The sequence below is a fragment of the Felis catus genome, chromosome E1 (assembly GCF_018350175.1).
Source record: "Felis catus isolate Fca126 chromosome E1, F.catus_Fca126_mat1.0, whole genome shotgun sequence".
In the NCBI taxonomy this organism is placed as follows: Eukaryota; Metazoa; Chordata; class Mammalia; order Carnivora; family Felidae; genus Felis; species Felis catus.
Genome location: NC_058381.1, coordinates 37,754,529 through 37,771,778, shown reverse-complemented (window position 1 = coordinate 37,771,778; position 17,250 = coordinate 37,754,529). Strand labels below are relative to the sequence as shown.

General features: G+C 61.4%; 1 protein-coding gene across 7 annotated transcripts in view; it reads right to left on the bottom strand.

Annotated features, from left to right (window-relative positions):
• ARHGAP23 (Rho GTPase activating protein 23) overlaps window positions 1-17,250 on the bottom strand; it is an 80,144-nt gene that overhangs the window by 37,140 nt on the left and 25,754 nt on the right. For 3 of the 7 annotated variants that reach the window (XM_023244568.2, XM_023244567.2, XM_045044027.1), the window contains 6 exons: window positions 10,124-10,285; window positions 7,499-7,526; window positions 5,759-5,857; window positions 5,495-5,573; window positions 5,277-5,331; window positions 1,526-2,690 (listed from right to left, as the gene is read on the bottom strand). In XM_023244568.2, coding sequence (XP_023100336.1) covers window positions 1,526-2,690; window positions 5,277-5,331; window positions 5,495-5,573; window positions 5,759-5,857; window positions 7,499-7,526; window positions 10,124-10,285 — 1,588 coding nt within the window. Of the gene's footprint in view, window positions 1-1,525; window positions 2,691-3,877; window positions 4,052-5,276; window positions 5,378-5,494; window positions 5,574-5,758; window positions 5,917-7,498; window positions 7,527-10,123; window positions 10,286-13,932; window positions 14,086-17,250 lie in introns of those variants that run through there. The other 4 variants (XM_023244570.2, XM_023244569.2, XM_023244571.2 and 1 more) reach the window with 4 other exon arrangements.

Here is a 17,250-nt window from a genome sequence, read left to right as displayed (position 1 = left end):
AGACCACGTGCCCAAGGCTCAGGTCCTCCGAGGCCCTGCTGGCAATACGCCCGTGGCCAAGGGCCCCCCGCCCCCCATCCCCAGACTGTGAGCATGGAGGCTCCGCCCCTGCCTCCTCCTTCACACCCAGGCCTGAGGTTGAGCCACCCTCCCTGGACTGGGCTCCTGAGAGCTTCGGACCATCTCCCCCACCAGACCGGGGGTCTCTTGAGGATAAGGACTGTCTCCTCCGTCAGTTGGGGCTCCCTGAGGGCAGGCGCTACGTTTCCCCCTCACACTGGGAAATTACTGACGCTGTGTCTGCCCACTCTGACCGAAAGCTGACCAGGGGAGGCCAGGGCTGGGTCTGGCCTGGCCTCTTCTCCCTCACTCCCATGACCACCATAGGGTGAGCTCACCCTGCTCAGTTCCAGGTACTGTCTCTCCACTTCTGGTCCCAGTTTCATGATCTTGTATCTGGTCTTTATCTCAAGCCCCTAGACCCAGCCCAGCCTATCCTGCACCCTCATAGACACAGTCAGCAAACCTTAAACCTTTTCCTGCCCCCACTCTCATTCCCGATGTAGGGGTGAGGCACAATCCTCTAGGTAGACCAGAAACCTGGGAACCACCCTGTCTCTCCTCTCTCTTGCCTCTCCCTTATCCAACATCTGTTCCACAGGCAGCAAACTCTCAGTGTCCCCTCTGTTCTCAGGATAACGTCCCCAACTCCCCAGAGACTGACACAGCCCCTCTGGACCCTTTCTGGCGACCTCGAAAGGCACCCTCCTCTCTCACGTCAGGGTTCTTGGCATATTCTATTCTCTCCCTTTACGTTCTCCCCCTAACTCTTTCTCATCCTTCAAATCTTAGCCCTAATCTCCTTCCTCTAAGATTCTCTCCTTGGCTACCACGCCCCAGTCTGGACCATGTCACCCTTCTCTGTCTCCTAGAGTCCCCTGTACTCCCATCACACACACACACACACACACACACACACACACACACCCCATGGGGTTGCTCTTGTCCGATCATCTGTCCGGCTGCTGGACCACACGCTCCAGAAGAGCTTGAAGCCTAGCACGGTGCCTGACACAAATATTTGTTGGATGAATGGATGGGTGGAGGGTGGGTGGAAGGAACAAAAAGTAAAAGGAACAAAGGAAGGATAGAAGAAAGCAAGGGTGGAAGGAAGGATGAAAAGAAAGAATGATGGAAGACGAGAAGGAAGAATGAATGAACAAAGGGAGGAAGAAGAAAGGGAGGAGGAAAAGAAGAGAAGTGACGGATGGGCGGGCGGACGGGTGGATGAAGGATGAAAGGAAGGAGGGAGGGAGGAAAGAAAGACGGCTGGGGGAGAAATGAATGAAAGGAAGGGTGACAGGATGCAGGAGAGAACAAAAGGACAGATGGATGGACAGACAGACAGACGGACAGAGAAATCGGCACTCAACCCAGAGTTTTGCCCATGGTTGACAGGTGGGTGGGGTAAAACAGGGCACAGACGACCCAGTCTCCCAAGACAGTCACCTCTACTGTCACTCACCAATGAAGGGGATAGAAGCCAGAGAGTCTTCAGTAGTGGCCAAAGGGGCCACCTTCCTGCCCAGGCGTTCCACTCGCCCACTGGACTCTGGCTCTGGGGACTCTTCACCAAACCCAAGGTTCATCTGTCTTGCGGAGGGCAGCTGGACCTTCCGGCCCGTGGGAGGCTTTTGCCTCAGGACCACCTCGTCGCGGCGATCCTCGGTGGCGGGCTCCAGAGCCCGGGTGCTGGGTTCTGGGCGCACAACCCTGGGTGGTTCGGAGGCCTCCAGCGGGAACGATGCAGGGGACTGAGCCAAGTTGAAGGTGGGTAGCCCCCCGAAGGGTGAGTCCCGGAAGGAGAGTGCGTGCAAGAGGCCAGTCCGGCGCTGGAATGACGGGCTGTAGCTCCGGTACCCGATGTAGCCGATGTCATCCAGGCCTTGCAGACCAGGCGGGGGTGGGGCCTGGGGCGCAGGAAGGTCCCTGGGTGGGCAGGCAGGGGTGCGGGCAGACGGACGCTGGGAAGCCCAGCCACAGCGCTCGAAACGGGGTGACACCAGTGCTCCTGGACCCAGCGCCTCGGCTGAGCGGGTGGCCCGGCTCAAGTAGTCGTCTGAGCGAGCTCGGTGCCAGCCCTCCTGACCCAACTGGCTCAAGGCACCCTGGGAGGTGGAGCAGGGCCATGGGCGGTGGGCAGTCACATCCTCCAACCGGTCCTGGGAGGCACTGCGGGCCCGGGGGGGCATGGCAGGACACCGTCTCTCCCCCGCCCTGCGGGGTACCTGGTTTGACAGCCAGTGTGACAAAGCCTGCTGGCACTCCAGTCTGCTGGGGGGCACCCGGCTGCCAGGCTCAGGAAAGGCACGGGGCGTCCGGGGCTCCGAGGGGAGGCGGGGGAAGGCACCAGGGCTGGGGCGGGGCTGGCTCATCCCCAAGGAAGAGTTGTCCGGATGGGTACGGGTGGCAGAAGGGACGCGGGGCCCCGGGTCACTCCAGGCGGCAGGACTCCGGGGGTCACTGGGCAGTGCTGAGAGGGGCTCAGGCACCATAGTGGCCCAGGTGGAGACCCGGGCTGGCGGGGCGTAAGTCTTGCGAGGGTAGCAGATCGGAGGCGGCTCTGGGATACTCCGGGCCTCTCCAGAATACGGCTCGTTCCCCTTCAGGTAGGCGTCCTGGGAGTAGGCCTGGCCGGGGACACAGAGGCAGGTGAGCAGGGCTGGACAAGTCCCACAGGGCGGAGTTACATCAGCCCTGGGAGATCAGGACCCTAGAGAAGTGGACTGAGGGAAAGGACCAAGCGGCAGGGGGGCCCTGAGTGGGTGGGAGCCGGAAGGCATGCTCCAAAGAGAGTCGGGGGGAGGGAGGGAGAGAACAAAGAAATTAGAGGCCTTTGAGAGTCACACACACACACACACACACACACACACACACACTCTCACTGTCTCTCTCTCTCTCTCTCTCTCTCTCCCTCTCTCTCTCTCACTAGAGAAACAGCCAGGATTTCTCTAAGACTTATGACAAGGACTGCCTGTAGCCACAAACATTCCAACATCTGTTTTCTGGGGTCCTCCCCCATGCTGGCCTCAGCCGCCTCCCTGCTGCCTTACATCCAACAGTGCCCACAGCCCCCGGGCTGGGCTCGGAAAACCCACCAGAGACCAGTCAAGGTGGCAGAAGACAGAGACGGCAGCTGCCCAAGGGGTGTGTCCACGGCGGGGTGGGCTGGGGGTGGGCGGGGGCTGGGAAAGCCCCGCCGTCCCTCCGTCCCCTGGACAGGGAGCCGGGGCCTGGCTCCTAGGCCTCCGGAGTGAAGAGAAACTTGCCCACCTCTTGCTCCCTCTGGGCCAGGCTTGGGGGAGGGGCCGGACTATCTAAGGGGCCTCAGGCCACCTTCTGCCACCCCAGGCCTGGAATCTGGCACTGGGAGCCGAGGCTGACGCTGCATTGCTGAGGAGTGACAGGGCCGGTGCCCAGGCCCAGCCAAAAAAGGAGGCAGCCCCTAGGGACAGAGGCCTTGTGGCCCTGGCCTAGCCTGGCCCTTGATGGGTGCCCAGGGGCGTCTCTCAGGGTGAAGTATCAAAGGGTGGGAGAGTGAAACACAATACACACATACACACACACGCTCCCACGCGCACGCGCATGTGCGTGCCACACCACAAGGAGATACTGGAAAATACACACCCAAAGACACACACACACACACACACACACACACACACACACAGAGCGAAACACAATGAGACACATATAAACTACACCTCCAGTCCCAGGCACACACATCATGTGATGAGGACAAGTTAGACCACACCCCCCCGTACTCACACTAAGCCCCCTTTGGACCCACACACCCAGCCGGGGGACACTCACATACCTCTCCCTCCTGCCATCCTGCCGGCTCCCCAGGCTCCCCGCATCACCACAGCGGCGGAGGCGCTGGCGACAGCATCGCGGCCAGCCTCCGCCTTCCCTGGCCGGGGGTTGAACCCCCACTGACCACTGTGCTGGCCCCACCTCTGTCCCCCGCCCCCAGTCTGCCCTCCCAGCGGCTGCCCTCGGTCCCCCACCGGCTCTCTCTCTCTCTCTCTCTCTCTCTCTCTCTCTCTCTCAGCGGCTGGCTGGCGGGAGGAGGAGGGAGGGGAAGATGGGTGTGGAGGGGCCTCGCCGCGTCGGCGGTGGCGTCAGCAGCTGCCGCGGCCCCATTGGCCTCCAGCCTTGGCTCGCAACCACAGGAATGCCTGGGCCCCACCCTCTGGCTGGCCTAGGATGGAGGGGGCCAGCGGAGGGCCCCAGAGGCTGACATCTGGGGCCGCCGGCCCACCCGAACCTCGAACCCCGGTAACAGAGCTCAAGGCTGCTGCTCTCCCCACCCCTTGCCCCCCTCCTCCTCCTCCGGCTGGAGAGATGGAGGGCAGCCCTAGATCCCGCCCTGTCACCCCCTCCTGGCTTTCCTTGCCTCGGCCTGGGGGAAGTGTACCCGCAGGGCCTTTGAGACTTGTGGAGAGCCATCCACCTCTCTGGGCCTCCAGGCTTACCTCCCCCTCCCCAGGAAGGGCAAGGGGACAATCCAGGTCAGAGGGTGGAGGTTCCCAGAGGGGCAGGGTGCCAAGCATGGCACCGTGATTACAGTGATTATGAGAGCACATCCAGGGCAGAAGCCAGCCCGGCTCCCAGGGCCTCCTGGGTTTGGCCCTCAGCCTTCCCCCAGGGGGGCAGTGACCTTGGGGGCAAGCAAGCTGGCATCTGGCTAAGACCCATGAGATCAGGAAATTGGACACTGGGCAGAGAGGACTGCCCTGGGCTCTGGGACAGGCCTGGGGTCGGTGTGCACAGAAAGATAGCATATGTAGGCATGTGTAAGTCTGCGTGCGTGTGTGTGTGTGTGTGTGTGTGTGGACACAGCTACAGAAGACATGCTCACTCGGGGCCAGGCAGGGAGGGGGTGTGGAGAACAGTCTCTTGGGAGCTGACAAGAACGTGCCAGTCTGGCAGGGCCCGCTGGGCCACCCTCCTTCCAGATACTCTGGCAGGAATCCTGCCTGCCAAGGCCAGCGCCTCCCCCTCCCCCAGCACAGAGCAGCCCTGAATGAAGCAACAACCGGCCCCAGCCCAGGGATGGGCCTGGCATCCCTGATCGGGCAGTGCCGGACTGGTGCGGCGCCCTACACTCTTCTCTGCCTCCTGAAGGCAGAAGGGAGGCCCCAAGGAGGAGAGATGTATCCCGCCCCCAGGCCCCAGGGCCCCTCCGCCTCAGACAGCAGGGCAGGACTCACCAGCTGGAGGATGTCCTCGTCCTTGGGCATGATGGAGAGCTCCAGGGTATCATCGCTACAGAGACAGGGCAGGGGGTCAGGCCAGGCTGAGGCAACAGGGTCTGGGAGAACAGGGATCCTGGTCGCCAGGGCAACCCCAGGGTCAAGGGGGTGGTGTGCAGGGACTCAATGAGCGTGCTGGGAGCTATTACAGGAGAAGGGAGGCAGGGGGCACTCACCTATTCTGGATCAGAGCTATGACCTGGGAGTAGGTCTTCCCAATGACGCTCTCCCCGTTCACCTTCACCAGCCGGTCTCCTGGGGAAAGGGGGGGGGGCAGAACCACACGTGAGCAGGCCAACGGGTGACCATGGCCCCTCCTGAGAACCCCTGCACCAGGCATGGATGACAGCGCCAGGACAGGGCCTTCCCCAACACCTGGATCTGAGAATCCCATCCTAACCAGAGAGCAGGTGGAAGAGACCCAGAGAAGGACAGCTCACCGGTGCGAAGGCCCGCTCTGTGGGCGGGGCCATCATCCTTCACATTCTTGACAAAGATGGTATCCATGGGCTCCAGGCGGTGGTGCCGGGGGGAGGGTCCTGGTGAGCATCAGCCAGGTTAGCTGGGGGTGGCTGCTGAAGGTCACACCCATGCACAGCTACGCACACAGGGGACACACACTCAGAGAACGGTCACACTCACACAGACATAAACACGGACCCACCCATTCACAGAGACGTGGATGTATAGGATAAGACGAGAGGACCCGCCCCTGGGAGAACAAAGACCAGTGTGGGGAAAACACGTTCGCGGACGCACAGAATCACTCCTTAAATGGTGCTTTCATCCCAGCACTGTGCCAGAAAGTAGACTGAAAAGGATGGACAGATACGGGCCTTGACCTCGTGAAGGTCCCTAGTGGGGCAGACACCCACACATGCAGAATGCCCACACCCACAGACCGGGGGAAAGCTGGGGAAAGGCCCTGAGGCTCACAGACACTCATGCCCACGCTTCCCACCCCACCCCCTTCCCTAGGGGCAGAGGATTCTAAGCAGAGGCCTGAAGATCCTGAGATGAGTACTCACCCCCTCATGACATCACATTACACCCCAGCTGCTAACTGTCTCCATCAGAGAAAGGGGCCTGTTCTAGGTCAGCTGGCTCTTCCCCTTGCCCCCAGGGGCCTCTGCGATGAGGCTCAGGAGTGTCACCACAACTGCCCAGCAGAAGCCCCAGCGGCAGAGAAAGAAGTCTGCCCGTTAAAGGAGTTTTGCCTTGGGGCACCTGGGTGGCTCAGTCAGTTGAGCAACCGACTTCGGCTCAGGTCATGATCTCATGGTTTGTGAGTTCGAGCCCCGCGTCAGGCTCTGTGCTGACAGCTTGGAGCCTGGAGCCTGCTTCCGATTCTGTGTCTCCCTCTCTCTCTGCCCCTCCCCTACTCATGCTCTGTCTCTCTCTGTCTCAGAAATAAACATTGAAAAAATTTTTAAAAAAAAAAGGAGTTTTGCCTTGAATACCCCGGGTGGCAGAAAGGGGCCCTTTGGGATAGCGAGGGTGACAGCCAGGGGAGGCAGGCCCACATCTGGTAAGATAAAGACCTCAGGGCTCCCCTCACACCCAACAGGACCCCAGCGTCTCCATCTCCGAGGACAGCCATTGGTCAGCTGCACCCTACCACCAGCCCCCAGGCTCTGCCGCCCTGTGTCTGTGCCTCAGCCTAGGCTGGGAGTAACTCCAGGGCAGAGGCCAGGTCTTAGAACGCCATCTGCTCCCCAGAGCACCACCCCCAGTGTGGAACAGACAGGCTCAGAGGGAGACAAATGTGAGAAAAGAAAGGAAGCATCGAAGGGACCACAGGGCCTTGGCGGGCCCAAGATCTGTCCTCATGTCACTGGTGATGATGAGTAGGAATGAAATTCAGGGAGCTCTCCCCTAGAGCCCAGAATAAATGTGCTGCCTCTTGGATTCTTAAAAAAAAAAGAAAAGGAAAGGAAAGGAAAGGAAAGGAAAGGGAAAAGAAAAGAAAAAAGAAAAGAAAAGGAAAGAAAAGAAAAAAGATTGAGCAGAGAAAGGGCAGACACAGAGAAGAGCAAAGACTGGACAGCAGTCAGGGCTGGGGGCGGTGGGAGGGCAGGCAGCAGAACCCAGGCTGACTTGGGTAGAAGGAGAGAAACAGAAGTTGGAAAACGGGCCCCAGCTCAGCCCCAGCCCTGGGCCCCACCCCCACCACTCCTTACCTCCTCCTCGGCCTCCATTCTCTTCCTCCTGCAGGGGACAGAGAGGTGGGTGTGGGGCCCGGGTCCAGCCCTCAGTGGCTCCACCTAGGCGGGCCCTTCGATGTCCCCCACCCAAGGCCTCCCCTCTTATCTTCCTTCAACTAGCCTGGCGCCCAGACGAGGCAGGAGGGGTGTCAGTGGGGACGGTCATCAAGCCCCATGCAATGGTCCCCAATAACACTAACCCCCTCTCATGACTGCTGATCCCACCACCTTGTATTTCAGCCATTCGTCCCCAATCCAGTGGGGGACCCATGACCCCTTCCTTTGGGGAGCTCCAAGCCCGATGAAGGAGGCACTAAACGGAACGCACAGAGAGAGGACACACAGGCAGACACAGATAAGCAGGCATGACGAGTGCAAACGGTGGCTATCAGCTCTCAGAGAATGGGAAGGGAAGGCTGATTAGCACCCCTCTGGGGGAGGGGATTTTAAGGCAAGTTTGAGGAGGGAGGGGAGAGGGAGGTCTGGGTGAGGGGAGGGGAGTACGCAGGCGCTGGGCAGCAGAAATAAACAAGCATTTGTAGGACAGCATCAGCTGAGCCGACGCGAGAAAGAAAGCAACACCAGCAAGCGACAGAAGTCAGACTAAAGCACTCAGGTTTGAAAGGACAGAAAGAGGGAGCCAGTGAAGGTTCTTGGGTGGGAGAGAGTGGATGTGACATACCAGTGAGGGAACAGGGTTCTAGCATCTGGCAGGGCTAAGAAATGGAGTCCAGGAGACCCACTAGGGAGACCTTTGGGGTCATCCTGGTAGTGAGAGGGAGGGTGCTGGATCTGGGGAGGGAACTGGAATGAGGGAAAGGAGGCCAGCGAGACAGGGTCCCACGTCAGAGCTGGATCCGACATTTAGCATCATCGTATCTACCCCTGTCCACAGACCATCCATTCTACCGCAGATGACAGGGCGTGACTTATCCAGGGCCACTCCGAGCCAGGGCTGGAACCCAGGACTCTCTGGCACCCCAGCCAGGACATGAAGGCTGTGGGGCACTGCTGGAGAGCAGTCCCTCTGCCCCTGCCCTCCCTGTGTGGGGTGCGCGCCTGCTGATGTGAGCTGACAGCACAGTGAGAGGGTGGCAAAGGCAGACGGATGCATTTAGACGGCTGAGCTCCCTGCAGGCTCCCAGCCCTGGGCAGGTTCCGGAAAGGGGATGGAATCCACCCCTGGCTTGCCCCGCCCAGGGTCTTCCAGCGCCCCCCGTGAGCGAGATCTCTCTGAAACAGGTCTATCACCCAGCCTAGGCCACTCAGGCTGCATCCGCCCCGGTCACCCCTCAGCAGGGCCCCCTGAGAAAAGGGGGCAGGGGCCAGGCAGGAGGGACATTCTGGGGGAAGAGGAAAGGAAGGACTGGAGGTTCCAGGGAACTAGAAGGTTGGTGTCCTTGGGCATCAAGGGGCAGGGGGCTGTGCCCCTCTCACACACCGTCAGCCCCCACTTACACTCTTAAGCACGGCTGCAGCCAATGGGAATAGTTTACGCAGGTGCTCCCGGATTGAGACACGGATGACAGCGCACAGGGACACATACTGAAGACGTGTATTTAGAGACACCTGTCTACCCACGCCTACATACACAAACATGCATGCATATGACCCACATACTGGGCACCCAAGTGCACACAAAGAGAGCCATGCAAGTACACAGACACAGGCAGTGAAACCCAAGGCCCCGGTTCTCTGGCAGGTGGGACCCAGCTCCCCAGAGGAGAGCCCCAAACAGCTGGTCTCAGCCCTAAAGGCGGGGGTGGGGGGGGGGGTGGGGGGTGGGGAGTAACAGGTTCATTGACTCCAAAATAAGTCTGTCTCCGGCCCTGCTGGGAAAGAGGTGGGGGAAGGGAGGGGGGCCCTCCTGGGGAGCCCCAGTTCCCTGCCGAGGATCTCGCTCTTCCCGCATGCCTGGCCCGCCCCCAGCCCACACTGTAGGTTAGGCACAGAGAACCTGACATTTATACTACGGCCAGAAGGGCTCGTGGGGGTCAAGTAGATAAGACGCCCTCACATTACAGCAGGAGAAATGACTGACCAGTGAGTGAGACCAAAGTTACGAAAGGAGCTCCATTAGGACTAGAACCCAGGGCGCCCCCCTCCCGGCCTGGCGCTCTCCAGCACCCAGAGCCCAGAGCCGAGGCGAGTGCAGGGCCCGGGGCACTCTGGGAGGAGTCCCAGAGGTGTTTTAGGATGGACTCCCCAAGAGCTCAGGCTAGGGAGGGAGCAACAAAGCCAGCTCAGAAGTGGCCACAGGACAAGGAGTCCCAGGAACTTCACCTCTTCGAGAAGGCGGCTCAGTTTTCAGGGGCCAAGAGTCTGGGGGTGCGTGTGAGCGTCCTGGCTTCCCCCACCCCCAAGTTCATCGCCCTGAACCCGTTCACCCTTCTCCTGGGAAGACCAAACCCAGGGCAGTTAGGGATCTCTTCCACAATCGTACAGTGCCAGTGACCCAGCCAGGGCTGCCCCGGCCTCTCAGGGCCCCTCCTCCCAAGGCCACGGAAGAAGGGCTGTGGAGGGGACAGTGCAGACGAGCCTCCCTTCCCCCCACTGAAGCTTCCTCAGGACGGGCAAGGGCAGCGGGCAAGGTGGGTGTACCTTCAGGCTGCAGTGCACGGCGGACTCGGGGGGGTACACAATGAAGTGGCGCAGGGTGAAGCCAAAGCCGTCCTGGAGACTTTTGCACAGCAGCAGTGTCCGCGGCCCCTGCCAGGGGAGGGGGCGCCCAGGGGAGCACCCATCTCTCGGGCCCAGCGGCAGCTGTGGAAGCACAGGGAACCAGGGTTGAGTGGCCGTGTGACCCACACTCCCAGGTGTGCACACTGCCTCCCGCAGCCAGGGGGAGGGCCTGGAGCAGGGGAGGGGGAGGGGGGCAAGGGCCCTGCGGTTCCACGCACGCTCCCCTGCTCCCCGACCTCCTCCTCACCCCCTTCCTTCCTCTCCCTCGCTCGTCACTCCAAAGCTGCTGCTTTCTCCCCCCTCGATCGCCTCATGGCACCTTTGCTCCCAGGGAAGTAACTCCCTGCCGCCAGCCAGGTTCTCAATCAGGTCGGCTCAGCAAATGTTCGCCAAGCACCTCTTACGCTCCAGGATCTGGACACGGGGCCTTCTGGCCGGGGAAGTGCCTGCTGCCAGGTGAGCTCATTCCCGCCTGCTCCACAATCTCACACACAGACAGACACATCCGCACACCCAGAGAAGCACACTCACGTGCAAAGGTACACACGGAGGCACAGATGAATCTACACACACAGGCTATGTAGACAAACACGTGCGCACACGATCGCACATGATCAGAGTCTCCCACACATGCCTACACATACAGGCACACGCACACAACATATGCTGCAGACAGACACCCACACGCACGCACACACAGACTGGCTCGCACAAGCATCCTTCAGGAGCAGCGGCAGCAACAGGTGAGGGACTAGAGCCACGAGGGAGCGGGCTGGACATCAGACAACTGAAGGGACTTCCTGGAGCTCCGGAGCCCAGCCAGAGGCCTGGCCGGTCACCGGATCTGAGAGGGGAACCGGGTGGGGGTGGCGGGAGATACTCGGCTGCCCTCTGGCCGACCCGCTGGAATACTTGGGATTCCCCAAGATGACAGGCAGGGGATGTCTGAAGACCAGGGTCTGAGGGCACACAGGTCTGTTTCTGGGGCGGGAGAGAGAGTAGCGCGGACACTGCCTGAGAGAGGGCTCACCTCAGGTTCCCTGCTCAGACGCAGAGAGGGAAAGCGGGTGACAGAAGGGCGTCAGAGAGATGCCTGTGTGCACAGGGAGGCGGCCGGCAGATTGGCCAAGACGGAAGACAAGGGCGGGCTGCCTGGTGAAAAGCCAGGATGCCTCCCTCGGGGCTTTAACCCCCGACCTCAGGCATCCTAACCTGTCTGGGGGGCCCTAATCCAAACCTCAGAGGGCTCACCCTCACCCTCAACAGTCTCCTCAACCCCCTCGCTCCTTGGCACGCGCCCAGAGTCTCCAGGGGCAGAAAGGCAGGCTGGATGTGGACGGAGGAAGCCCCAGTTCTGGGGTGAGGGCCTCCCCCCTTCTCTATTAAGTTCCCCTTTCTCCCTCGCCCAACTGCTTTTGAGAAAGCTCAAATTGGCACTTGGATGTACTGACGCTAAGAAGCTCCTTCGTGTATCCACCCCCCCCAGTCCCCCCCACCCCGCCGCCAGCCTGTTCACATTTCTGGTAGAAGACAGCCCTGGGTCCAGCCCTTCGCTGGGGATTTCTGTATTGGGGTGGGAGGTGGGGGTGTAGTCAGGCAGACTTGAGACTCAAATTTCAGAAGACTAAAGAACAATACGACAGGGGCAGTAGGCTTGCTTCGTGCAGTCCCAGAGAACACAGCCAAGGTGGAAGGTACAGGGAACAAGTGAAGCTCCAGGCCAGGGAGACCATTCTCATCATCTCCGTCTGGAAAACTACCAGCTGAGGACGTGAGCGCTCATTCTCCTGAAGGGTTCAAGCCAAAGCTGGATGATCCCCAGTCTGGGAGGCCGCGGCTGAGATTCCAGCATGGGGCAGGAGGTCCAGCGATGGCCCCTCGGCTCCTTCCACTTGTAGCCCCAGCCCAGCCTGTCCACTGAGCTCCACACCCCCATGGGGGTCTGAAGAGTCCAGAGGAGAAAATTCTCTGGGAATTCTGCTGAGGTCCGAAATCCCCTGGATTTCCTATCTCTGCTGACCTGGCAAGGAACTGATCAGGGAGAGCAGAGGGCCTGGCGGATCCCCCCTGCCTGCTCCTACCAGAAGCCCCTATGCCTCCCCAGCGTGGACTGCCTCCCCCTGCATGCCCTCCACCGGGGCTCAGAGCTGAGGCTGTTTGCAGGGCCCATTGTTTTGCCGGTGTCCTGGATTAAGGTTTAAGCCACCAGCTGCCCCAGTGACGAGAAGTGGCTGGGACAGGTCCCCGCACGCCCCCCACCCCTGCTCCAGCACACATCCTGCCTGGAGCTGCCAGCTGCCTGGGGTGCCACTCTCTAGGGGCCTGGATGTAACCCAGGGAAGCGGGCAGGCCTTCTTCTCTCAGGCCCCCTCCTGGCCCAAACACCACTGGCACCCCCTCCCTTATCTCTGCCTCTCCCTTTCCTCTTATGCTTCCTTCCAGTCCCCCTTCCCCCATCTCTTCCAACCAGTTCCTGAGCATGTCAGTGTGGTAATCCCCCTGCCACAACTCCCACACCCCAGCCTGAAGAGGAGACACCACGGCCCCCATGGACAGCCAGACCTGATGGCTCCCCTGTGGGAAGTTCTTCCTTGGATTTAACCTCAGTGCTTCATACTATTATTCACACATTTCCTCTCCTCCCCTCTGACCTGGGACACCCCTGGGTCTCGCTCTCATCTTTACAGGGAGGGAGATGATGGACACAGAAACAGAGAATGAGCCAGCAATGGAAACAGAAAGGTGACTAGACTGGGGAGGGGTTCAGCTCACACACATCCACAACTCTTGCCTCTCTGGGGTAGGCACAGAGACAAGGGGATGGAGAGGGAGACGCTCGGGGGACACAGGGACATCACTGATGACGGCTCTCCTGGCCCAGATCCATCTCCAAATGCTCTCGCCCTCATGTCAGGAACGAAAGAGGCATCCAGAAATACCAACTGATGGTGGGAAGAGGGCAGATGGCCCCAGGGCCACAAATTAGACAGAACTGGACACGTGGTGGGTTGGCAACACCAGGAACCAGAACCCAGGAGTCCTGCTCCTCCCCCCTAGGAGCATAAAGAGGTCACTGCAGGGAGCACAGCGTTCATGCTGGGCACGGCGCCCACTGTGACTCACGCCCTACCAGCCTGGTCGATCCCGGACATCAGACACACTGTCCCCACCCCCTATCTCCAGCCCTGTCAGTCCTCACCCTGAGATCACTCATTACCTGCCACCTCTGCCTCCTTTGCCCACCAGGAAACCGGTGCATGCTCCTGTGCCCACAGCCCCTACCAGGGCGAGGGCGGAGTGGTGCCCACCAGTCCACTTAGTATGATCCTTGCCTGCCTCCGACTCGGCGTCCTTGCCAGCCAAACTCCTCAGGATTCCATGCCCCGGCATCTCCTCAAACAACCCTGGTCCCTTCCGTCCTTCCACTGCCTATAAACCAAGAGGCTTGAGCCACTGGAGGCCACCACCCAGACTGGCCAGTCCTCATCCAGCACCCCGGGAAAAGCTCCCAGCCACAACCTGCCACCCTCACCGGCGTGTGTCTCCAGCTCCTCGCTCACTCCCCACTCCTGGGGCATCGGTCCCACAACGCAGGGCGCACTCAGCTCAAAGATCCCAGGGAGTTGGTGGCCCGATCCCACCCGCCCCGTCGAGGCCGGACCCCTGCCCCTAGCCCCGGCCCGGCAGCCTCCCCCCCACCCCACCCCCACCCCCCCAGCGGCGCTCACCCTGGCCCGGCGCGGCCCCGGCGCGCGGCGGTCCCTGTGGACGAGGCAGGGCAGCCAGAGGCAGCGCGGCTCCGGGGCGCTGCAGTCCACGCCGACGGCGCGCTCCCAGCGCCAGCCCCCGGCCCCCGCGCGTTCCACGCGCCACACGGCGCTGCCCACGAGCGCCGCGGCCGCAGGGGGCCCCCGGGCCCGGGCCCGGCCGCCGCCGCCACCCCCGCCCCAGTGAGCCGCGGGCCCGGCTTCCGGAAAGGGGCGCGGGGCGCGGGGGCCCCCGGCCGCTCCACGGCGCCCGGCCGGCGGCGTCCTCGGCCCCCCGGGCGGCAGGCGGGCCCCGGAGGCCCCCGCCCGCCCCCCGGAGCCGCGGGCCCGGGACCCAGGGGCCCCGAGGGGACGGACGGCCCGCGCGGATGGCGGCAGGACGGCTGGGGCAGCTCCGCGCCTCCCGCGCCTCCGGAGCCTCTTGGCTGAAGGCGCCTGAGCCCGGACACGCCGCCGAGTGGCAGGGCAGACACCTCCCCCTCCGGGGCGGCCCCTGTGCGCGGCCGCCCAGATCCCCCCCCCCCCACACACACACACACGCGCCCGGGAGGCACTATACAGCGCCCCCGCGCAGCCACACACTGCACACCCTCTTACGGACACACACAGACACACACACCCTCACCCTCCCGCTCACACAGAAACGCACACTGCCCCGGCCCACGCACGTTGTACTCGACAGTACACACGCGCATCCAGCTTGGCTGTGCCCGAGAAACACACATTCACTGGTGCACACATGTTCCTCGCAGGGACGCACACAGTCCTGCCCACCCTGTATGGACCCACACCCCCCACACACCTATACACCGGCTATCCTCCCATCCACACCCACACACACTCACTCTCCCTCTGTCCACAGACCCCACGTAAACACACTATTCCCCTCACGTACACATCGTGTGTGGACACCTTTCCATATGCACACACACTTTGGACACCCTCCCGTGCATACTTGGTCCACGCACCCCACACGGACGCGTTTGCAAGCATACCCACTGTGTCCTTAAAAGCACACCAGACGCCCCAGGCACTCACCTGTACGCCCCCCACACACCCCACCCCACAGAGACACCCACGAAGGCAAGCCAGATGACACGCACACGTTGTCCAGGATACATACTCCATGCACTGGTGCTCTGCCCCCTCAGTTCACACACACACACACACACACTGCCCAGCACTGAGAGCAGACAGACTCTCATACCAGAGTTACGATATAACCTCAGGCTGCAGGTGAAGTTCCCCGTCACCACCTGTAGGGGATTGTGACCAACCCTCTTCCCTCCGGGGCCACCCTGCCCATTAGCCTCACCCAGAGGGGCCACCACCAAGCTGACAATGGGCCCCAAGCTGGCCCCCACCCCACCCCCAGCATGTGAGTCAGACAGGAAGCCCATGTTGATGGCAGACCCTGCCTGCCTCCCCTTCCTGGCTCCCTTCCCAGGCCCCTTCCCGGGTGGGGCCAGTAGAGGCCTTGGCCAGTGGGCGTGCAATCACCGCCACCTTTTCTATCTCATTTGTTCACGGTGGCTTCTCGCCACAGCCACTCGCTGTGGCCCAGGGCCACTTGCCATGACCCAATTTTCAGGGAAGGAAATGGAGGCCCAAGAGCACCTAGCTTGCTAAGGCAGCGTGGGACTCCAAGCCCAGAGCCCCTCACTCCAACTGTGGATCTTCTACCCAAATTCTAGTCTGCAGCCAGGGAAGGGAGGCTGGGGTTGGGGAGCAGCTCCTGCCCCCCCGCCCCAAATCTAGGAGTTTGGGGAGGAAGAGCCATAGGGCTGGGCCCTTGTAGGGCAGTCATCAGAAGGGAGAACCCTACAGAAGGGGTAGCTCCCCCTGCTCACCCATCTGCATCCCATCACCTGTGTCCTCGGCAAGGACAGCCCTTGCTGAGGTTGGATCAAGGTTGGATCGAGGTTGGATCAAGTGGTGGACAGAGTGGGAAGCAGCAGGCGGGAAGACGGAGGGGTAGGGGAGGAGAAGGGCCAGGGCAGAGGGAGGGGGACTAGAGGGCTACAGGGCCCGGCAGGAGCGAGGGAGGGAGAAGGAAGGGAGGAGGAAGGGTGAGGGTGAGGCAGGGCCAGGGTGAGTGGGGGCCAGGGAGCGGTTTTGTTCTCCTGTTTCCTGTTTGCCGCTTGCTGGGCCCCCTGTGCAGGAGCTGGACCCCCACCCCCACCCTGGCGGAAGCCTGACGGGAAGAGCAAGGCTGCCTCCAGCGCTGAGTCAGGAGGGCTTAGGGGCAGAATGGGAAAGAACTGTAGTCAGGAGGAGTGGAGACCTGGCACCTCCATTAGCACCCTCCCCCACCCCTCTGTCACTAGAAAACCAAGGATTCTGGGTCAGGCCCACTCCTGCCCTCGCCTGCCCTGGGTCTCCCTGTCACGCCGCCAGCCTCCACCAAGGCCAGGCCCTCGGAGACCAGCCGGGAGCACCGCCAGGCCGTCCTCAGCTATGTCAGAGTCTGTGGCCCCAAGCAGAGGGCAACCACCATAGGGATGTCCTCGCTCAGAATCTGGCCCACTCTCCCGGTAAGCAGCCAGCCAGTAAGTCCTTCCAGCTGTCTAACTTCCTTTCCTCTTGCTTCAAGCCCAGTCTCTGGTTCTGAGGAAATGGAATGACTCTCCCCCGTCGTGCTCCATGGAGCCTTTCATGGCCAACAGGTGCTGCTGTGGGTCTGGATCAAGAATTCACTTCCCTAGAAACTGCTGAGGTTTCTGAGGGCTACAGGGAGGGGCAAGGCGGAGAAGCGGCAGGGGGGTTCTGTGTTCAGGGCTTCAGGGACCTGGGAAATGTTAAACCACATGTGATGTCCATTTCCTGCCCTCTAACCTGGCCGGGCAGCAAGGAGGTTCCAGTCTCTTCCAACACAAACCTGCACCTTCCCCACCCCACCTCCGCTGCTCAGCTCTGGCTCACAGGGATGTCAGCAGGGGGGGGGTACACACAGTAGGGCCTTGAAGGGTGTACACACTTTGAATAAATGATCCTACAGGCCTGGGGAGTCTCTCAGCCCCCTCCCCCATTTCCTCTGGGAAAGGAATGTGGGGTGGATCCCAGAGGGTGGTGGGGGATGGGGCCAAGGGCTGGGAAATACCAGGCGTAGCTGAGATTCTATTCCAAGCCTTCCTGCCTGGTGTGAGTCCTCCTCCCCTACACCCTTGCCAGCTTCCTCCCCCCAAATCAGGAATTACCCCGCTGAGCAGTCCCTCCCGTCATCCTCTGGTTTGACCAGCTTGCAAAATCCATTCAACTTGATCTCCCTGAGGGTCCCTG